Below are 23,764 nucleotides of genomic sequence, written 5' to 3' on the forward strand. Positions count from 1 at the left end.
CAGAAAATACCCCATTTAGCCACTAGATGGCACTAAGTATGGTGGCATTTCCTTTGATACCTAGCTCCATCTAGGGGTATCCAAATGCTGAATTTTCTACTTTAAAGAAATACATTTGACCAGCGCAGGAAATAGCTTAATAACATTTGTTTTTTTTTGGCCTCATTCAGGAAGCCTTTGAAGTATGGGAGGAAACCAGCATTTCCGGAGGAAGTACAGTGGGATGTGCCTAGATACCTAGAGGATTAATATGGCGAGGAGCAAAGTTCAGTAGCCAGAAACAACCAATGAGCAGTGAAACGCCATGGTCTTGAGTGTTCTAAGCAGATGGAAAGTGACATCTGAAATTGCAGGTTGCATATTATGCGAGTTTATTGCATTTCCTCCTTGTGTACGGAGCACAGATGCTCGGGGTGCTCGCCGTGTTTGCGGTCAATATCTCTATTTGCATGCAGGGCAGACGTGGGACAGGTGTAAAGCGGGATCGGGGGGAGCACCAGCCAGGTAACTGGGTCAGCCGTGTGTATATCCCTCTGCCCGACCCACAGAGAGTGATATACGATGGGGAGGGGGTTGGTTGCACCTGTTTCCTTTGTTGTTTGCATTCAAGGCTCACATATCTCACTCATTGTACGCCATCCGCCCTGTGCGATTTCCTCCAAGCTTAACCCTGACCTAACCAGGAGAGTTTCTATAGAAGATTTGGGGCTCATTCACACCAGGTAGGCTGTGTTGATAAATGCAAGGACACTCTAGTGCTAGGTTCACACTTGTGCGGTGCGTTTTCCTGCACACATCATGGGTACAGCAGCCTGGTTATTTTATTGGGTTGCTGTACCTGTGAAAAACAGGGGTAAAGAAGTCCTAGGACCTTTTCTTAAAAAACGCAGCACATGGCATGCGATTCCACGCGTTTTGGTACCATGTGATTTGGTGGTCACGTATTTGCTGCATTTGCTAGATGCTTATAGGTCGCCATGAACATTGAATGGCACCCATGTACTTTTAGCAAGGGCAGTGTGCCTTTCCCACCCTCCGTTCTGGTGTGAACGAGTCCTTAGGCTAGGTTTACACCTATGCAGGTTGCGGTTGGTGCGTTTTCCTTTAATTGACATGCGTTTTTACATGTGTACTTGATGCGTCAGGGGTGTGGACATTTATTTATAAAGCTATTTGTCCAAGGGACTAAATCGGGGTCCCAATCTACTTACCCTGATTAAAAAAAAAAGTTTTCCCAGGATGGAAAATATAAAGGGTTGATGTTTTTTATTAGGCAGAGGTACTCATAAGCCCCGTACACACGTACCGATCGTCGGCCGAACGATCGGCCGTCTTTTGTCCAGGGCTGTCGTGTCTGTTGAAAACTGCAAAAGACTGCACACGAATTTTGTCGGCCAACAACAGCCGACTGCAGAAGTGATGTCATGTGATGGTTTACTTTCCCTGTGTTTTTTCTTTTCTGAGCATGCCCAGTCTTGCAAATCTGCTGATTGTCGGCCGAATTCTGTACTGACTGGCGAACAATCGGCCGTTCTGGTGTTGGCCAACAAAAATTTTAAAGCATGCACATCAGATTCTATTCGGCCGAAAGTGCGCTGTCGGCTGTCGGAAGCATCATACTAACAAGCCTACAATCGGCCGATCGGTGGTCGCCCGAATATTTACGGCCGACAATCAGTACGTGTGTACGGGGCATTAGTCCCGGTTCACACTGGGCAACTTGTCAGGCGACTTAGCCACCTGACAAGTCGCGCTCCATTCAGTGCAATGGAACCGTTCTAATTGGAGCAACTCCAGTCACTCCGACTTAGAAAAAGGTTCCTGCACTACTTTGGGGGCGACTTGCATTGACTTCTATTAGAGAAGTCGTTTGCATGCCCCGCTGAAGTCGCCCTGCATGGGGCGGCCTCAGGGTCGGGCAACTTTGAAGCTGCCCCAGTGTGAACCCAGCCTTAGGAATGTGTTGGGAATTTACAAATGAAAGGGGTTTTATGGCAGCTTAAACTTTTATTGTTTTTTTTTTTTTTGCTAAAAAATTTCTTAGAGCCCCCAAACATGTTATATATTTTTTTTAAAAGCAGAGGCCCTAGAGAATAAATTGGTGGGTGTTGCAATCTTTTATGTCACATTGTATTTGCCCAGCGGTTTTTCAAACACAGTTTCTTTTTTTTTTTTTTTTGAAAAATACACTTGTTAATGTAAAAAAAAAAAAAAAACACATAACCAAATTTTTTTTATTATAAAAGATGATGTTACACCTAGTAAATAGATACCAAACGTGCCACGCTTTTAAATTGCGCATCTCCCTATAATGGCAACAAACAACGTAAATTTTACTATCCATAGGCGATGAAAATTTCATAGAACCCTCAAACATTATAGATTTTTTTAACGCAGAAGCCCTAGAGAATGAATTGGTGGGTGTTGCAATTTTTTTATGTCACATGGTATTTGCCCCGCAGTTTTTCAAACACAGTTTTTTTTGGGGGAAAAAATACACTTTTTTGAATGTTAATACAAAAAAAAAAAAAAAAAAACACATAACCCATTTTTTTTGGTAAAATATAAAAGATGATGTTACATTGAGTAAATATGTACCAAACCTGTCACGCTTTAAAATTGCGCACCTCCCTGTAATAGCAACAAACAACGTAAATTGTACTATCTATGGGCGATGAAAATTTCTTAGAACCCTCAAACATTATATATGTTTTTTTAAAGCAGAGGCCAAAGAGAACAAATTGGTGAATGTTGCAATTTTCTATGTCACACGGTATTTGCGCAGCGTTTTTTTAAACTACACTTTTTTAAATTTTAATGCAAAAAAAACACAAAACATAATCCAATTCTTTGGTAAAATATAAAAGATGATGTTACGCTGAGTATATAGATACCAAGCATGTCACGCTTTAAAATTGCGCACAGTCATGCAACGGCAACAAACAGGGTAAATTTTACTTTCCATAGGCGACGCTTTAAAAACCTTTATAGGTTACCACTTTAGATTTGCAAAGGAGGTCTGATACTAGAACCCCTGCCCATGATCTGACATTCGTGGTGATACCTCACATGTCTGGGACAATCCCTGATTGCATCCGTGCGGGACTGACTGTGTGCAGAAGCCCCCCTAATAATTACCTGAGCCCCCTCTCTATCCAGGGATGTTGCACAAGAGCCTCGGCTGTCTGGGACTCTCCGTCCTCATTGGCTGAGAGCCGCCTGGCGTCTAGCAACCATTTGCGTCACGGCCATGATTCCCTGGCCCTGCCCATAATTCGAAGTTGAGGAGGATTTAACTTCCTCCTGCTCCTCGCCTTGAGCTCCCCCCACCCCCCCCTCTCCCTCTCTTTCACTCCCCTCTCTCTCCCACTCCCCCTCTCTCTCCCTCTCCCACCCACACCCTCTCGCTCTCTCTCCTACTCTCTCTCACCCCCATCCTCTCTCTCTCTCTCACCCCCATCCTCTCTCTCTCTCACCCCCCATCCTCTCTCTCTCTCACCCCCCATCCTCTCTCTCTCTCACCCCCCATCCTCTCTCTCTCACCCCCCTTTCTCTCTCTCTCTCTCATCCCCCCTTTCTCTCTCTCATCCCCACTCCCTCTCTCATCCCCCCTCCTTCTCTCTCTCTCTCTCTCTCTCATCCCCTCTCTCTCTCACCCCCCCTCTCTCTCTCTCTTTCTCTCTCTCTCTCTCTCACCCCCCCTCTCTCTCTCTTCCCCACCACCCTCTCTCTCTCCCACCACCTTCCCTCTCTCTCTTTCTCCCACCCTCTTTCTCTCTCATCTCCCCCTCACACTCCCTTACCCACCCCCTTCGCTCTCTCCCACCCCCCCTCTAACCCCCCCCCCCCCCGTGAGATCTCAGGGGTCCTTGTTGGGACTTGAAGTCCTTCAATTGTGGAGGGAGTCACATCCGTTAAACAGGAAGGGGTGGAGCAAATTTACATAGGAGGGGGGGGGTGCTCAATTTTAGTCTTGCCTAGGGCATCACAAAACCAAAATACACCACTGCCCCAGGTCATGTGATTTGCCCTGCGTTTCACACGTATTCTCTTCTTGTGATTTTAGGCGGCACCTCTCCACCATGCCTGAAGACGGCGCCCCCGATGTGAGTCCTCCGGATGCCCCAGAGAAGGAAGTGCAGCATTATGTCAACCAGGACGGGCAAAAGATTTTCTGCAGATACTGGAAGCCCGATGCACCGCCAAGGTACGGTCCGAAATCTTCTCTTCATAAAATGTTGGGGGACATTTGTAAAAGGTCTCGGGGGGGTTCTACGTCACAAATTGGCCTGAAAGAAATAGAAGAATGTGAAAACATGCAAACTCCATAAAAAATATTCTAAACTGGGATGGGTGTAAAATATTTGATTATATAAATAAAATAAGGTATGTAATAAAAACAGAAACGTGTTTAATAATTTCATTATCATGTTGATGAGAGGGGAGGGAATTATTAGGGAAGGCAAAAATATAAGCAGATTAAACTTCAGCTTTTAGGCTCCATTCACATATAGGTGTCTCAGATCCCGAGAAGAATTGCCGCAATTCTGTCCGCGATCCCGAAACAACTGCAAGTCGCGGGACACCCGTGCGATTCCCGTGACTTGCAATGGCACCCCAAACTTGGCGCAATTTTGCCGTGATTGTCGTCTGACGAATTGCTGTAAATTCGCGCAAACAGAATCGCGGGACACCTGTCGCCCCTAAAAAGTACAAGAACTTCTTTTGGGGCGACAGGCGTCCCGCAATTCTGTTTGCGCGATTTTACCACAATTCTTCTTCTTCACGTTTGGGGTGCCATTGCAAGTCACTGGAATCGCACGGGTGTCCTGCGACTTGCAATGGTTCGGAATCGCTGGCAGAATTGCGCCAATTCTGCCCGCGATCTGAGATGCCTACATGTGAATGGAGCCTTAGATCTGTAATTCACTAATTTTCTTCTACAAGTTATGACAGTCTGCCTTTAACCCCTTCAGTGGGGAAGGAGCATGTATGAAACTAGGACAATCGGGAAAAACGTCATTGGAATTTTCGGAAAATACAAGAAACCTAATAGCTGAATCATTATGTAAATTTAATTATCATAAAACTGAGGGGGGGAGGGGCTTGGATGCAGAAAACGATTGGAGCAATCAAGGACGTCTTCATTTAGAGGTTCTGCATAGCTGTGACGTATTTAAGTATCTGTGATTAATTCAGTATGTGTACAATCTCTATATTTATTCTAGATAGGAGCTCCGCCTATAATAGATGTCAGCCCTGTGGAATGTAGCTGGAAAAGGACGATCGTAGTCTGCCCGGCTTTCAGAGAAAGGGTTATTGGGTGGAGGCAGCATGTCAGCATTGCTGGAATACCTTCACCTGGAATACAGGAGTAGTTCAATGTTATATTGTTTGCTGTTCTGTTACAGGTTAAAGGTTTACGTGCCAAAAGCCACTCCAAAGTTGGCCATATATGGATCGAAATTTGCCCAGTTCTGCAAATTTCGATCGATCTATGGCATTCCCACTTAGGAGAAGTTGATCTAATGATCATCTTTTCTCGAACGTGACTGCTGAAAAATTGACATTCGATCAGCTCATGCAGCCACTGTCCGGGTATTCTGACAGCTGCGTCCGGGGTTACAGAAGATCCCGCCCACCTTTGGGTGTACCCCGCTCTTCTCCCACATTCCCCAGTGTATTAATACATGAATACAGCTACATGGAAGCCACAGATCATTGGGCCCCGTCCTACTCCGACCCACATGTACAGATCCAATCACCCAATAAATTACTCAGATGACTTTTGATTCAGTAGAAAATCAATTATTTAAATATAATTTGTAACCAATGCAGCGCCTGATCCGATCAATTATCCTGCAGTTACTATGGCACAGCAGTAAATTTCCAGCATCTATTCAGTTAATTGTAATTATTACTGCAATCAGAGTAATTGATCACAGATCGTTTAAGCTTATTTTTTACCAAAATCAAACAATATAGATCGATATCTGGTCAAAATTGATTGAAAATCAATCAATCAATCAATCAATCACTCTTTCTTTCTTTCTTTCTTTCTTTCTTTCTTTCTTTCTTTCTCGGTTGTATTTGCAGTGTACACAAGTTATTTATAAATAAGAACAGGTTGAACAGGTTCTCTTTACAGGACTGATACCTTTGGAATCTTGTCTTGTTGGTGATCAGTAATGTGATCTCTCATATTTGAGGAGCAGTGATGTCATCTCATGTTTGGGGAGCAGTGATGTCATCTCTCATATTTGGGGAGCAGTGATGTCATCCATCATATTTGGGGAGCAGTGATGCCATCTATCATATTTGGGGAGCAGTGATGTTATCTATCATAGTTGGGGAGCAGTGATGCCATCTATCATAGTTGGGGAGCAGTGATGCCATCTATCATAGTTGGGGAGCAGTCATGTGATCAATGAGATTTGGGGAGCAGTGATGTTATCTATCATAGTTGGGGAGCAGTCATGTGATCAATGAGATTTGGGGAGCAGTGATGTCATCAATCACAATTTGGGTGCAGCAATGTGATCTATCACGCTTGGGAAATAGCAATGCCATCTCTCATATTTGGGGAGCAGTGATGTGATCTATTATATTTGAAGAGCAGTGATGTCATGTATCATATTTGGGGAGCAGTGATGTCATGTCTCATATTTGGGGAACAGTGATGTCATCAATCACATTTGGAGAGCAGTGATGTCATCTATGATATTTGGGAGCAGTGATGTCCTCTCTTATATTTGAGGAGCAGTGATGCCAACTATCGTATTTGGGGAGCAGTGATGTCATCCCTTTTATCTAGGGAGCAGTGAGATTATCTCATATATGTGTGGAGCAGAGATGTGATCTATTGTATTTGGGGAGCAGTGATGTTATTTATCATATTTGGGGAGCAGTGATGTAATCTCTCATATGGGGAGCAGTGATGTCATCTGTCATATTTGAAGAGCAGTGATGTCATGTATCATATTTGGGGAGCAGTGATGTCCTCTCTTATATTTGAGGAGCAGTGATGTCAACTATCGTATTTGGGGAGCAGTGATGTCATCTATTTTGTTTGGGGAGCAGTGAGATTATCTCTCATATTTGGGGAGCAGAAATGTGATCTATCATATTTGGGGAGCAGTGAGATTATCTCTCATATTTGGGGAGCAGAAATGTGATCTATCATATTTGGGGAGCAGTGATGTTATTTATCATATTTGGGGAGTAGTGATGTCATCTCTCATATTTGGGAAGCAATGATGTCATCTTTTGTATTTGGGGAGCAGTGATGTAATCTCATATTTGGGGAGCAGTGATGTCATCTTTTGTATTGGGGAGCAGTGATGTCATCTCATATTTGGGGAGCAGTGATGTCATCTTTTGTATTGGGGAGCAGTGATGTCATCTCATATTTGGGGAGCAGTGATGTCATCTTTTGTATTGGGGAGCAGTGATGTCATCTCATATTTGGGGAGCAGTGATGTCATCTCATATTTGGGAAGAAGTGATGTCATCTCATATGCATCACCTGGCCTCCCCCAATTGGCTGTCCATCCTCTAATTGGCTGCTTTGGGCTTAATATGTATTCAGGGTTACCTCCTGTCATTCAAGCAGATGTCTGCACTGACATTTAGGGACCGTGGCATTGCAGTAATGCATGTTACATGCATTGGTGCTATGCAGTGTCATTCATTCTGCATGGCACTCCAAGACGTATTGTGACAGATGTGCATTGCAGCACACTAACATGCATTGCTCTGCTAAAGGACGGTGCCTGCAATATTTTTTGGCAAGTCCATTGCAAGGTGTGTTGGGTGCAATTCAGAATGATGTGGCACCATCTTGAAATAAATGGCACTGCAGTGCACCAGCGCATGTAACATGCATTGCAGAAAGGCCTATGGTGCCGCCTGTACGGGGGCTCCATGATTCTTAATGGCGGCTCTGCATGGTAATATTTATTTTTTTCCCAACAAGAATATCTTCCTGTGAATGGTGCAGAGCAGACAATGGATCTCCTATACTCACCATACACAATGCTGATAGCCGGGGCCGCTGTTAGAAATCACGGGGCCCAATACAGCCTACCTGAGAGCCCCCCCTCCCCCTCGGCCAGAAGTGACTGAGGACATCGATTTATCAGTCCCTTTCTTTGCAGCCTCGGTGGCATAGATGAACAAATTGGAAGTGCTCTAAAGCTTCTAGCTCATTCACAAACTGAAGCATAGTAAACATAGTTTACTATGCTTCAGCGAGGAATGGAGACAGGAGTGATTGGTACAGGTCACTCACTGTGTTCATTCAGGAAAGGAAGGAGCCAATAAATTATATATTTAGCAGCCCGTTCCTCCACTCTCCATCCTGAAACATCCCCCTGTGTGCCTGCAAGAGCTGCCGGCAGGAGAGGAGAGAAGGGAAGCCAGCAGCGTTGCGGGGCAAAGGGGCACACAGGTGGGCCTGGACAGCAGATGGAAGGGGTGCATGAGCTAGAACCAAACCCCTGGGTGAAGCTGGCAGCATTGTAGGGGGAGGCAGAAGAGGATTGGTGTCTGCGATAAGACAGTACAGCCGGCCCTCCTGCTCAGCAGGTGACTGGACCCCCCTCTTGAACTGATGGGGCCCGGCCCAGGCTGGCTGTACTGCCTTACCAGCGGCCCTGCTGATAGCACCCAGCAACCTATAGTGCATCATATATTGGGGGGGTCTCAGTGTCACCTGTCCATTCAGTCTAAACTGGAATGCAAATTGCTTTTTAAATGACGTCCATGAAAACTGGCTTAGTGCGGTCACTGTGCCAGAGGTCAGTTATTTTTACATTGGGTCATGTGAGTGTTGGTCAGGGTAACCTGAACCCGTGACCCTTCTGTAATATTACTGAGCAACCTGCGCCAACCGTGCGACTTTCCACCATGACGGCCCTGATAGCCGAGGTGACTGACCTTGTCATCTGATATATTATCTGTGAATGGTATGTAGAAAGCCATGGGTGGGGTCAGTGCAATGAGGCGGGTGACCAGCTGAATTCTGCTTTTTTTTTTTCCCTAGAATATATTGTGATTCGTTAAATTGAAACTCCGGGCAGATATAAAAGATTCAAAGGAGGGCAGCTTCATTAAATGCATTTCTCAAATGCAAGTGGTATAAGGTCCTGAATTTGAGTCAGTATCCTCCTCTTGTAGTCCATGTACAGCAGGTCACAAGTATGAGAGGAAGAAGCAGCTCTAAGAGCCAATGAGGAGCATGCTGATAGGAGGAGAAATCAGAGTGACTCATCACTGTGCTAGCAGCAAAAGGGAAACACAACCTGATACAAATTAGCACCACATCCCAATTGCAAAACGTAACAGCATAGAAAAAGAAAGACGATTTGACATGCTTGATTTGTTTATGATTGTTACCCTGTTATTGGAAAATTAAAAATGATTGCAAATGAAAAAGAAAGAAGCGACTTTTAAGGTGCTCAACATCAACCTAAGAATTAATAGTATGTGACCTCCATATAAAACTGACTTTATTAATCCATAAATTATAAATATACAAAAGATATAAAATGTGGGGTTTATGTTGAGCACCTCAAAAAGTCCCTTCTTCCTTTTTCTATATTTTTATGTTTATACTCATCGCTGTGCTGCTTCTCTTTTCACAGCTTAGTCACAGGCTGGGGGCTGGGCTCAGAGGAAGTGGGTTAAGTGATGCTGGCCATTAGTGATGAGTTTAACCACTTGTCTACTGGGCACTTTCACCCCCCTCCTGCCCAGGCCAATTTCCAGCTTTCAGTGCTGTTGCACTTTGAATGATAATTGCGCAGTTATGCAGCACTGTACCCATATGACATTTTTATAATTTTTTTGGAGACAGATAGAGCTTTCTTATGGTGGTATTTAATCACCACTGTTTTATTTTATTTTTTTTGCTAACCTAAAAAAGTACAACATTTTTGAAAAAAAAATGTTTTTCGCCTTTACTTATGGGCACTGATAGGCTGCACTGATGGACACTGATGAGGCGGCACTGATGAGCATTGATGGGGCAGCACTGATGGGCACTGGTGAGGTAGCACTGATGGGCACTGATGAGGCAGCATTGATGGACATTGATGAGACGGCACTGATGAGGAGGCAGTGATTAGGCTGCACTGATGGGCGGCACTAATGAGGCGGCACTGATGAGGCTGCACTGATAGGTGACACTGATGGCCACTGATGAGGCGACACTGATGGGCATTGATGAGACGGCACTGATGGGGAGGCAGTGATTAGGCTGCACTGATGGGCGGCACTAATGAGGCGGCACTGATGAGGCTGCACTGATAGGAGACACTGGTGGGCACTGATGGGCACCGATGGGGGGCACTAATTAGGATGCACTCATGGGTGGCACTGATGGATACTGACTGGCTGCACTGATGGGCACTGATGAGGTGGCACTGATGAGGAGGCACTGATGAGGCTGCACTGATAGGGGGCACTGGTGGGCACTGATTGTCACTGGTAGGTGGCACCGATGGGCACTGGTGGGGCTGAACTGATATTCAGGGCAGATTTCCCTTGTGTGGATTTGCCAGTTATCGGCTCTCCTCTCTTACACTCTGTCAGCTTGAGGAGAGGAATGACGATAACTGGCAAATCCTGTTTACACTGTGATTAGACACAGCTGATCACATAGTAAAGAGCCACTGTGATTGGCTCTTTACCACAATCTGTGATCAGCTGTGTCTCAAGGACAAGGCAATCACAGATGCCTGCAGATGCAATCACGGGAGGACGTTGTATGATGCCCTCCCGGGCAATATGCAACCATGTGAAGAGGTTAAGCGTGTTCCAGCTAGGATGCGAACCCACGTGTAAGAGCTCCCCAGGAAGCTGTCGCCTGTATAGGCCAATCATTTGCAGTCATGTGGCTGTAGGGGGGGAAATGCCCAGGCTGCAGATGATTGGCCCATAGAGGTGACAGCTGTGGGTTCAGATCCTGGTCTGAGCACAACCAAGCTCATCACTACTGACTATTAAACCAAGGAGATCTAGTGGTGGAAATGAGGTACTGCAGAGGAAAGCCCTGGATTGAAGGTGTATAGTGCAGCAAAAGCTGATTTTGTTTTTTTATTTTATGATTTAATATGCTATTCAGTTTTATCTTGTTAGTTTTGGCTGGTATTGGACTGCAACTCAAAGCAATAACAATTTATTTTTAAATATCCAGAGTATAATTACCTTAACTCTGGTAAAGGTAGTTTCCAGTCAAAATTGACCAATAAGCCTAAAGCCTCGTACACACGCACCGATTGTTGGCCGTAAATTTTCGGCCAACGTCCGTTTGGCCGATTTTCGGCTTGTTAGTATGATGCTTCCGACAACCGACTGCGACTTTTCGGCCGAACAAAATCTGGTGTGCAGGCTATAAAATTTTTGTTGGCCGTCACCACAACGGCCGATTGTTCCTCAGTCAGTACAGATTTCGGCCGACAAAAGTCAGATGAGCAAGACTGGGCATGCTCAGAGAAGAAAAAACACACAGAAAGTAAACCAGCACATGACATCACTTCTGCAGTTGGTTATTGTTGGCCGACAAAATTTGTGTGCAGTCTTGAGCACATTTCAACCAACACAACAACACTGGACAAAAGGCGGCCGATCGGTCGGCCAACAATCGGTGCGTATGTACGAGGCTTTAGAATGCATACAGAGGACATCTCTTACCTGCTCAGGGCTGCAGATTGTTGTGCAAACCTTGCTGAAGTGCGCCAGGGTACCCTCCTGCCTTTTGTTGGTTATCTTGGGATCTGAGAACACCTTTTTGCTAACCTGTTTGTAATAGCTGAGAAGTGTTCCCAGACACACCCATTAAAGGTTTCTTTGGGTCTCTTACATACAGAAAGCCTTGTGGATAAAGGTTTCAGTGCTTAACCTGACCATAAATGGTCAGACATGTATGCATGATTCAACCTGGTCATGTAGAAGAGGGGGGGAGGGGGGAGGGGGGCACACACAATCTATCCCAGTGCAGGCTTATAAAGGGAGGAAACAATAGCAAGTTGTCTGTTCACTTTGTCCCCTGAAAATCCACCTTTTGTGCCCCATTAATGGCCAAATTAAAGGGCTGTCCATCCCCACCTTTAACCGTCTATAGTACACCCCATTAACTACTGTAGGGACCTCTAGCAGGCAATCTAGGCACTTAAACTGCCTATTCTACACTATAGGTTTCCCAACTATGGTGACATCTAAAGGCCAATTTGGGGAACTACACAGGGCACTTAGCCAACAGACCCACCCAGCCCACATGTGAGAAGCCCTGTAAAATCTGTCTGCAGTTGATTACAGAGAGCTAAGATTGAGCCATACCAAGAGGACTGTCTGAGAACTTGCGGTGGTTCTTGTGATACGTTAGCAATTTTCTGATTGATTTCTTTTGTTGGCTGAAAAAGCCTAAAGTCAATTTTTAAAGCAGCTGATTTAATCACTTACTAAGTATGCAGCTTCTGTATCTTTTAAACCTTGCCTATGTTCCAGTTTAGGCTGCCCCAGGTTTCCTGTTTCAAAGTGGCTCCTTTTTCTTCCAGCATTGGAGTCACCCTTGCATGCAGGGACTAGAGATGTGTCTCCCTACACTGTGTGCATCGATAGATACACACAGCCCTGTAGCTTAGGATGGCAAGACTCTCCTCCCCCTCCCTTCTCAAAGCTAACAGACTTAACACACTGGGACTGCAATGCGCACTGTTATTGACAATGAGTGCCGTCCTGTTCAAATGGAGCCCGGCTTTCTGGATTCCCGGCTCGGATCGCAATGCGACAGCTCAGTCTGACCTTATTGACTCCTCCTACGCTTTACGTCACACAACACGTGACTTCCTCAGGGCTTGTTTTTGGTTGTGCCAATGTACGTTTGTGTATGTTTAGATGTTTTGCAAATTAATAAAAATTAAAAAAAAAACGGCTGACCCCAATCTTTGCTCTACTGATACGGTCCATCGCTCTGCTGATATACACACATATGTGTTTGTGCTCTGGAGTGCACATAATAATACAATAGGCTGCACACAATGGGGGGAGGGGACACACCCCCTTTACACAGCACAAAGGAATAGAGCTGAGGATGTCAATCACAGGCTGTGTGCTGGAGCTCCCACCCCTGTCACCTTTTTTCTCTTGGTGTCAGGAACACTTGTCAGAAGTGGTTCATGCTGATAGCAGAGGAATGAGGCAGCAGACAGAAATGACACTTTGTGCTCTGGGTTGAGACAAATACACACAATAGAAGGATACGCTTTGTTCATATATAATGTCTGAGGTTTACAACCACTTTAAGGCACATAATTGGAGAGCCAAGAGAGAACCTATTCAGCTCAATGAGCAGGAGGTGTCACGGGGAGTCGGGTTCATGGTTTTCCAGCTCTGTAGTTTGACGTGGAGTTATCTGGTAATTATTATCCTAACTGGAGTCAATTCTGCTAAGCCTGGCTGCAGGTTGAGCTCTCCAAGGTTGCAGATGCCTGTCAAGGTCACTCCAAAGCCCTCGGCCTGCTAATGGAAATTCAGCAAAGCAGACGCTTGCAGTCAGAAGGAGCGGACGCAGCCATCGCAGGAATCGCACATCATTTCACAGCTACTTGTGGCCGCCTCGGTGCCGGTGTGTGCGCTCATGTTTAGTGATCCCCTTTCTTCCTGCCACAAAATACACTTCTTATTTCTTGCAGAATTATAGCTTTCACAACTTATTCTCTTTCCAGCAAGCAATTTTAGGAAAACACCGGATGAGATCAGCCGAGGTGAGCGTCAGCATCGTACCGCGTCCCCGTGGGAGAACATAACCCCAGCTGACAGTGTCCCCCTGGAACTGATAGGAGAAACACGGCTATAAGCTGAATTCCAGACAAATATAAAAGACGCAAGCTGCTGCTCTGAATCCATGAATACGTCATTAATGGATTTATTTTTTAAACAGTGCAAGTTCCTTGAATTTGACTTTTTATCAGGCTTTTGCAGTCTCTGTACAGAGTAGTGATCGACCGATATCGATTTTTCGTTGCCGATACCAAATTTTTTTTTATTTTCTTATTTTTAGCACTTTAAAGGTACTGTTGTGGAGGGATCGGGGGTCTAAAAGACCCCAAACCCCTCCTCTGCACTTAAAAGCATTCAAAACGCCAAGTTTGGCTGTTTTGAATGCTGTAATTTTTTTTCATTTGGCGCCGAGTACCCGGAAGTGATGTCATGACATCAATTCCGGGTTTTTGCATGGAGACCCGATCAGAGCCGAATGCGGCTTTTATCGGGTCTTCGGCGGCCATGCAGGCTGGTTGCCCCGGGTCTCCCAGTGGGACGGGAGACCCGTGCGAGCCGCGGTAGGTAGCGGGAGGGGGGGGGGGGACATTCGCTCCTTGTAATGACAGCCAAACAGCTTCTCAGCCGCATCGGTTGCCTTTGTAAGACAACCAACCGTCGGCTATGGATGCCGGTACCGGGGTGATGCCTCTAGCTGCAGGCATCACTCCGGTACAAGCACTTTCCCAAAATATCGGCAATATCGGTAACCTCAGGGGCCGATTCCGATATATCGGGGAAAGTGCATATCGGCCCCTGATATATCGGCTTTGCCGATAATCGGTCGATCCCTACAGCAGAGCTCAGACAGAGAGAGAAGCAGCACAAGGAGCCAATACAGGAGATTTGCTAAAACTGAAGAATGCAAAATCTGGTGCAGCTGTGCATAGAAACCAATCAGCGTCTGGGTTTTATTGTAGTTAGAAGCTGATTTGCTACCATGCACAACTGCACCAGAGTGCTCCACTTTTAGTACATTTCCCCCAATATGTTGTGCTGCAGTTCTCATGTGCTGACAAGGAGCATGCTGATAGGAGAAAACAGCAGAGTACAGAGAGATGAGCTCATCAGTCTGCTGCTTCTCCTTTCACTGTTCAGTCACAGACTTGGGGCAGGGACTACACCTGCAAGTGTAACTTAACTACTTGCTGACCGCCTGCCACATATATACTGCGGCAGGCTGGCTCATCTGCGCGAATCACCGTACCTGTACGGCGAAACGCAGCAGCGCTCCTGGGGGTGATTGCACGCTTCCGTCAGCACACTCCCACCCACACTAGGCAGGGGGGATGCCGATCCACGGGACTGGCGGCACTGATTGTCGATGGGCACCCACGATCGTTCCCCGCTGAGAGACGACGGTCAGCTGTTATAAACACAGCTGACCAATCTTCTCTCTGGAATGATCACAGAGTGCCTGTGATACTCCTATATAGGATCGCAGGTCTCTGTGATAATTTCACAAGCCCATCCCCCATACAGTTAGAAAACACACCCTAGGCTCACATTTAACCCTTTTAACAGCTTCCTTGCCAGTGTCATTATTACAGTAACAGTGCATATTTTTAGCACTGATTACTCTAGTAATGCTACTGGTCCCCCCAAAAATGTCAGTTAGGGGTCCGATCTGTCCGCCGCAATGTCGCAGTCCCGCTAAAAAGGGCAGATTGCCGCAATTACTAGTAAAATAAATAAATAAATAAATAAAAAATGACATAAATCTTTCCCCTAGTTTGTAGACGCGATAACTTTTGCGCAAACCAATCAAAATATGCTTATTGGGATTTTTTTTACCAAAAAATATGTAGCAGAATACAAATTGGCCTAAAATTATGAAAAAAATGATTTTTACATTTTTTTGGGGAATTGTATATAGCAGAAAGTGAAAAATATATATATATATTTTTTTCAGAATTGTCGCTAGTTATTTGTTTATAGCTCAAAAAATAAAAATCGCACAGGTGATCAAATACCACCAAAAGAAAGCTCTATTTGTGGAAAAAAAAAAAGAACATCAATTTTATTTTTGGTACAGTGTCCCACGATTGCGCAATTGTCCATTAAAGTGGAGTTCCACCCTAAAATACAACTTTTCGCCATCTTCTTCCTCTCTGTCACCTGTAAAACAATTGGATAATCGAACATTTTTTTTTCTTTACTTACCTTGTTTTAGGAGAAAATATACTCACCTTACTTCCTGTTCCTCTCTTCGTCCGTGGCCCACGCCATCACTTCCTGCTTGCGTTGACTCCTGGGAGCTGAATGCCATCGCTCCCAGGAATCAATGCGCCTGCACCGGCCCCGCTCGTCACTTCCGGTGCAGGCGTGTCATTCCCTGCTAAACAGCTTCTGGGCATGCCCAGAAGCTGTGCTGGGATGACGCGCCCGCACCGGACATGACGAGCGGGGCCGGTGCAGGGCATTCTGGGAGAAGAGGACAGGGAAAAGGACGCCGAAGAGGATGCGCTGGCTTCAGCTGCCCACACCTGAGATGGCAGCGCTGGACAAGACATTTTCAAAGTAAGTATTTCTTCTTGCAGGTAAGTGCGACCCGGGACAGTTCAGAGGCTATCCATTGTGGAATGCACTAGCCCTGACTGTCCTGGGGGGTATTTTTATTAACCACTTTACCACCGGAGGATTTTGCTGCTAAAAGACCAGGGGGTATTTTGTGATTCGGCACTGCGTAACTTTAACGGACAATTGCGCGGTCGTGCGATGCTGTACCTAAATGAATTTGACGTCCTTTTTTTCCCACAAACAGAGCTTTCTTTTGGTGGTATTTGATCACCTGTGCGATTTTTTGATCATGCGCTATAAACAAAAAAAGAGCGACAATTTAGCAAAAATAACAATATTTTTCAAATTTTTTTATATGAAATTCCGCAAAAAAAATTTAAAAATCAAAATTTTTTAACATTTTCAGCCAATTTGTTTTATGCTACATATGTTTGGTAAAAAAAAATCGCAAAAAGCGTATTTTGATTGGTTTGCGCAAAAGTTATCGCGTTTACTAACAAAGGGAAAGATTTTTGTCATTTTTTTTTTTTTTTTTACGCGATTTTTTTTGCGGTACTGCGACATTGTGGCGGACAGATTGGACCCTTAACTGACATTTTTTACACTTTTGGGGTTACCAGTGACATTTCTACAGTAATCAGTGCTATACATATGCGCTGTTACTGTAAAAATACACTGGTATTGAAGGGGTTAACTTTATTTGAGAGGGAGGGGCTGTGTGTGTCCCTAGGGGCGTGATTCTTACTGTGATTGGCTGTGGCTTGAAGTGTAGGAACACTGATCAACGGTCCTACATAGTAGAACCGTATGATCAGTGTTTCTACACCAGGGAGAATGACAGGCGGCTTGTTTACATAAGCCGCCTGACTTTCTCCCTCTCCCCCGATGATCGCCGAGTGACCGGCGGACATCGGGTCCGCCGGTCACTAGCGCCTCCGGCCTCCGGCGGCGCGCGCTCGCTCCCCAGAGCCTCACAGGCTAGCGACGTAGACCTACCTCGCTCTGCCTGTGAGGGGCTGACTGCCGCAGTAAATATACTGTGAGCAGTCGGCAAATGGTTAAAAAAAACTTTCCGAGGGTGGAACTCCGCTTTAAAGTAATGCAGTGCCGAATCGCAAAAAATGGCCTGGTCATTAAGGGGGCAAATCCTTCCGGTCCAGAAGTTGTTAAAGTGAACCTTCACCCTGCATTAAAGTGGTGTTAAACCCAACAGCAACATTTTTTATATTGCAGCTTACCAATTCTTAGATGTGATGGCTATATTAGTTTTCTGTTTTAGGCTTTCTTTCCTTTATTTTTACCTGGTGATCCGGCCAGTAGGTCTATTGGATGAGCAAGTTTGGGGTGGAGGAACTTGACTGGCCTGACCTCAACCCCATAGAACACCTTTGGGATGAATTAGAGTGGAGACTGCGAGCCAGGCCTTCTCTCCTACATCAGTGCCTGACCTCACAAAGCCCTTCTGGAAGAATGGTCAAACATTCCCATACACACACTCCTAAACCTTGTGGACAGCCTTCCCAGAAGAGTTGAAGCTGTTATAGCTGCAAAGGGTGGGCCAACTCAATATTGAACCCTACGGACTTAGACTGGGATTCCATTAAAGTTCATGTGCGTGTAAAGGCAGGCGTCCCAATACTTTTGACAATATCGTGTATGTTCTGTGTTTTCCCCCCTAAACAAGATATTTTATATTATATACCATCCTACAGGTTTATTGTCAGCAACATAAAACCGTCATAAAAATTGAACACCATAAAACATGGCTCCGTCTTATCGGAGTTTTGCAGGTTCTCCGGGAAATTTTACGGTATCTTTCCCTAGCTTGTTTTATTGAGCTGTTCAGCGGGTCTGGCTGGTCCAGGAATCCGGCAGTGATGGGGTTAAGCCTTGCATGGCAGGCAGAGGTAGCACGTGCCTTCGCTGTAGTTCACCGGCTGCCGGATAAATCAATATGGATGTTTAAATTGCATTGTGGAGCTGTCAGATTAGAGACGTGCCTTTGTGATTTGCAGCTTAGCAGAGACTGCTGTGCAACCTTCAATAGCTACCTGTCTTCTGAAGGGGTTTGCATTCCACAGCTGCTGGAGAAGCGCAGATCCTTATTTCCCTTTCTGATGTCACAAACAGCGCAGCGGGCCGCACAGACCGCTACTCCTGGTCAACTGCATGGCCATAAAGCAAGTGATGTTGTCACGCAAATTATTTATTCATAACAGGTAATTATATAGCACTGACAATTTACACAGCGCTTTGCATACTGTACATTCACATCAGTCCCTGTCCCCAAGGAGCTTACAATCTAAGGTCCCTATCTCGCATTCATACATAATAGGCTTGATTTAGACAGGAACCACGTAACCTACCAGCATGTCTTTGGAGTGCGGGAGGAAACCAATGCTAGCAAAAGTGTTAATTTCGTTGACGAAAAAATTTTCGTCATAATTTTGGCCAGTGGCATATTTCTAGTGACGAAAATGAAATGATAATTCCCCCGCATTTTTAATAATTGACGAAAATGATGACGAAAATCAATTCCATCTTCGTCAATGAATGGAAACAGCATAAAATGTGAGGGAGGGAACTTCTGGTTTCCTTGGAGCTCCGCCTGTAAAACCCATGAGGACTTCCCCTCCCAGCAAGCAAGGTAGCGACTGTAGCGTGCTTAGAGGTGTGGCATGCTTAGCACCGTGCAGCATTACAGGCCTCCTCAGATGACCAACCAGAGCACTGTGCATTACAGGCCTCCTTAGATGACTGTCCAGAGCACTGTGCATTACAGGCCTCTTCAGATGACCGTCCAGAGCACTGTGCATTACAGGCCTCCTCAGATGACAGTCCAGAGCACTGTGCATTACAGGCCTCTTCAGATGACCAACCAGAGCACTGTGCATTACAGGCCTCCTCAGATGACCGTCCAGAGCACTGTGCATTACAGGCCTCCTCAGATGACCGTCCAGAGCACTGTGCATTACAGTCCTCCTCAGATGACCATCCAGAGCACTGTGCATTACAGGCCTCCTCAGAAAACTGTCCAGAGCACTGTGCATTACAGGCCCCCTCAGATGACCGTCCAGAGCACTGTGCATTACAGTCTTCCTCAGATGACAGTCCAGAGCACTGTGAAGCATTACAGGCCTCCTCAGATGACTATCCAGAGCACTGTGCATTACAGGCCTCCTCAGATGACTGTCCAGAACACTGTGCATTACAGGCCTCCTCAGATGACCAACCAGAGCACTGTGCATTACAGGCCTCTTCAGATGACCAACCAGAGCACTGTGCATTACAGTCCTCCTCAGATGACCATCCAGAGCACTGTGCATTACAGGCCTCCTCAGATGACCGTCCAGAGCACTGTGCATTACAGTCCTCCTCAGATGACCATCCAGAGCACTGTGCATTACAGGCCTCCTCAGAAAACTGTCCAGAGCACTGTGCATTACAGGCCCCCTCAGATGACCGTCCAGAGCACTGTGCATTACAGTCTTCCTCAAATGACAGTCCAGAGCACTGTGAAGCATTACAGGCCTCCTCAGATGACTATCCAGAGCACTGTGCATTACAGGCCTCCTCAGATGACTGTCCAGAGCACTGTGCATTACAGGCCTCCTCAGATGACCAACCAGAGCACTGTGCATTACAGGCCTCTTCAGATGACCAACCAGAGCACTGTGCATTACAGTCCTCCTCAGATGACCATCCAGAGCACTGTGCATTACAGGCCTCTTCAGAAGACCGTCCAGAGCCCTGTGCATTACAGGCCTCCTCAGATGACCGTCCAGAGCACTGTGCATTACAGGCCTCCTCAGATGACCATGCAGAGCACTACGCATTACAGGCCTCCTCAGATGACTGTCCAGATCACTGTGCATTACAGGCCTTCTCAGACTATCCAGATCACTGTGCAGCATTACAGGCCTCCTCAGACAACCATCCAGAGCACTGTGTACATTACAGGCCTCTGCTCCTCAGACCCCCCAGAACACTGTGCAGCGTTACAGGCCTCTCAGACCACCATCCAGAGCAATGTGCAGCATGAGAGGCCTCCTTAGACCCTCCAGAGCACGTAGTTTGTTTAAACCTTAGTACCATAAATGATAAAAATTAGATTTTTTTTAACTCAAACTACAATATGAGTTTGAAAATTACACACAAATAAATAAAAAGAGCGACAATTCTGAAAAAAAACAATATTTTTCACTTTTTTGCTATATAACATTCCCAATAAAAAAAAATTAAAAATCAAATTTTTTCATAATTTTAGGCCAATTTGTATTCTGCTACATAGTTTTGGTAAAACAAATCGCAATATTTTGATTGGTTGGCACAAAAGTTATCACGTCTACAAACTAGGGGAAAGCTTTATGTCATTTTTATTTATTTATTTATTTTTTTACTAGTAATGGCGGCGATCTGTGATTTTTAGTGGGACTGCAACATTGCGGGCGGACAGATCGGACCCCGAACTGACACTTTTTACACTTTTGGGGGGACCAGTGACATTACTACAGTAATCAGTGCTAAAAATTATGCACTGTTACTGTACTAATGACACTGGCAGGGGAGGGGTTAACACTGTGGGTGATCAAAGGGTTAAGTGTGAGCCTAGGGGAGTGTTTTCTAACTGTATGGGGGAGGGGCTTATGAAATGATCATAGAGACCTGTGATCCTATATAGAAGGGGCTCTATGATCATTTCAGAGAGAAGAACGGTCAGCTGTGTTTACAACAGCTGACCGTTCTTCTCTCTCAGCGTGGAACGATTGCGGGTGCCCATCGGCAATTGCGGCCGCCGGCCCCATGCATGGGCATCCCCCCTACCATGTGGGGGCAGAAGCGCAGCGGCCCAGGGCGTGCTCGCCCCCCAGCACCATGCGCGCAACCGACGTAGTATTACAACGTTTCGCGCAGCTGAGCCAGCCTGCTGCAGTAAAACTGCGACGGGCGGTCGGCCAGTGGTTAAAAAAGGGCTAATTCACACAAGTTCTTGGTTATGTTTGTATCCGCTAATAATGATTTCAGTGTATTTTTAGTGAAAATATTGTCTTGATAAATTTGGGGGGGGAACAACCCTGCCAGGTAGGCTGTACGAAGCCCCGTGATTTCTAACAGCAGCCCTCGGTGGGGGTAAATGGATGGGAGTTTGCTGAGCTGACTGAAATCTGCTTTAACCCCCCCCCCCCCAACAAAAAAAATATTAAAAAGCAGAACTTTTAAAATAAAATACGCAGTTTTGATTACAATCACCCTGTGACCGGCGGCCGTTGGAAAAGGTTAATCGCTAAACATCTGCTGTGGATGAATGTGCGTCGCCCCCTTGGTGTGCGAGCGCCGGAGATGCAAAAACAACAGCGGAAGGGACATCAGACCGATCGTTATTTATTTTTCCACTGGAAAATAAGAGTGTGTGTATCTTTGCCGACATCAGAAGGGACATCTGCGTCTAGCGGGGAGGGATTTTCCTGCGCGGTCCTCGCTCTGTGCTCCGGAGGTCACATCGACGAATATAGCACTGGAAAGGAAACATTGACAGCGACCGCATGAAAAGATGTTATCGCCGGGAGCCCATCAGATATTCTGGCGCCCAGGAGGTTGGAGAGATTCCCATCCTTGTCACCGGATAATCATTCTTCTGCTAGACCCTCCCTGTGTTCCATCTACAATAATAAATATTGTAGAGGTGGATTGATGTACATTCATGTGTGTGTATTTATAAATAATTGATTGGTGGAGAAAGTTATATACTAGTAGTGGCCCCGTAACACTTCCAGAGGGCCACAAAGTAGCCCTAAGATTTTGGTCGCACTGCATTTTTTGCAGCCTATCGCAATGCACACTGAAAAAGTTGGAGTACAATAACCCCCAGCATTGGTGTCAGTGGTCGCAATAATAACCCCTAGCATCAGTGTGAGTGGAATATAATACTGGCAACAATGTTGGAGGTGATTGATTATTGAGTTCAATACTTACCCCATTGGTGTCAGTGGATGCAATAATAACCCTCAGCATTGGTGTCAATGGATGAAATAATAACCCCCAGCATTGGTGTCAGTGGATGCAGTAATAACCCCCAGCATTAGTGTCAGTGGATGCAATAATAACCCCCAGCATTGCTGTCAGTGGATGCCAAAATAACCCTCAGCATTGGTGTCAGTGGATGCAATAATAACCCTCAGCCTTGGTGTCAATGGATGCAATAATAACACTCAGCATTGGTGTCAGTGGATGCTAAAATAACCCTCAGCATTGGTGTCAGTGGATGCAGTAATAACCCTCAGCATTGGTGTCAGTGGATGCAAAAATAACCCTCAGCATTGGTGTCAGTGGATGCAGTAATAACCCTCAGCATTGGTGTCAGTGGATGCAAAAATAACCCTCAGCATTTGTGTCAGTGGATGCAGTAATAACCCTCAGCATTGGTGTCAGTGGATGCAGTAATAACCCTCAGCATTGGTGTCAGTGGATGCAATAATAACCCCCAGCATTGGTGTCAGTGGATGCCATAATAACCCTCAGCATTGGTGTCAGTGGATGCAATAATAACCCTCAGCATTGGTGTCAGTGGATGCAATAATAACCCCCAGCAGTGGTGTCATTGGATGCAATAATAACCCTCAGCATTGGTGTCAGTGGATGCAATAATAACCCTCAGCATTGGTGTCAGTGGATGCAATAATAACCCTCAGCCTTGGTGTCAGTGGATGCAATAATAACCCCCAGCCTTGGTGTCAGTGGATGCAATAATAACCCCCAGCCTTGGTGTCAGTGGATGCAATAATAACCCTCAGCATTGGTGTCAGTGGATGCAATAATAACCCTCAGCCTTGGTGTCAGTGGATGCAATAATAACCACCAATATTGGTGTCAGTAGATGCAATAATAAGGATGCAAAAAATAACCCCAGCAATGGGTTCAGTGGATGCAATAATAACCCCCAACATTAGTGTCAGTGAATTCAATAATAACCCTCAGCATTGCTGTCAGTATGTGCAATAATAATCCCATTATTGGTGTCAGTGGATACAAAATTAACCCCCAACAATGGTGCCAGTGAGTTCAACAATAACCCCCAGCATTGTGGTTAGTGGACACAATAATAACACCCCCCATTGGTGTCAGTGAACACAATAATAATAGTATGTTGGGTACAGGGATGTAAGTGTATGCATTCTACACATTAATTCTAGGCATATAAATTAACAAACGTTATGCATCTGTTCATTTATTTTGATCAGCATACATTAGGTAAACATTCAGTAATCGATCGTTGTTCTTGTTGCAGGGCTCTGGTGCTTGTGGTGCACGGCGCTGGAGAGCACTGCAGCCGATATGATGACCTGGCACAGCTACTGACCAGCCTGGATTTCCTCGTCTTTTCCCACGATCACGGTGAGTACCCGTAACATGCAGTCATTCACCT

General features: G+C 45.6%; 1 protein-coding gene across 3 annotated transcripts in view; it reads left to right on the forward strand.

Moving 5' to 3' along the window:
* Positions 1-23,764, forward strand: part of MGLL (monoglyceride lipase) — a 112,633-nt gene that overhangs the window by 12,014 nt on the left and 76,855 nt on the right. For all 3 annotated transcript variants that reach the window (XM_082265987.1, XM_082265988.1, XM_082265989.1), the window contains exons 2-3: positions 4,067-4,207; positions 23,627-23,733. In XM_082265987.1, the coding sequence (XP_082122113.1) occupies positions 4,083-4,207; positions 23,627-23,733 (232 nt within the window). In that variant the 5' untranslated portion in view covers positions 4,067-4,082. The remainder of the gene's footprint in view (positions 1-4,066; positions 4,208-23,626; positions 23,734-23,764) is intronic.

The sequence above is a fragment of the Pelophylax lessonae genome (assembly GCF_965119305.1).
Source record: "Pelophylax lessonae genome assembly, chromosome: 8".
Taxonomy (NCBI): domain Eukaryota; kingdom Metazoa; phylum Chordata; class Amphibia; order Anura; family Ranidae; genus Pelophylax; species Pelophylax lessonae.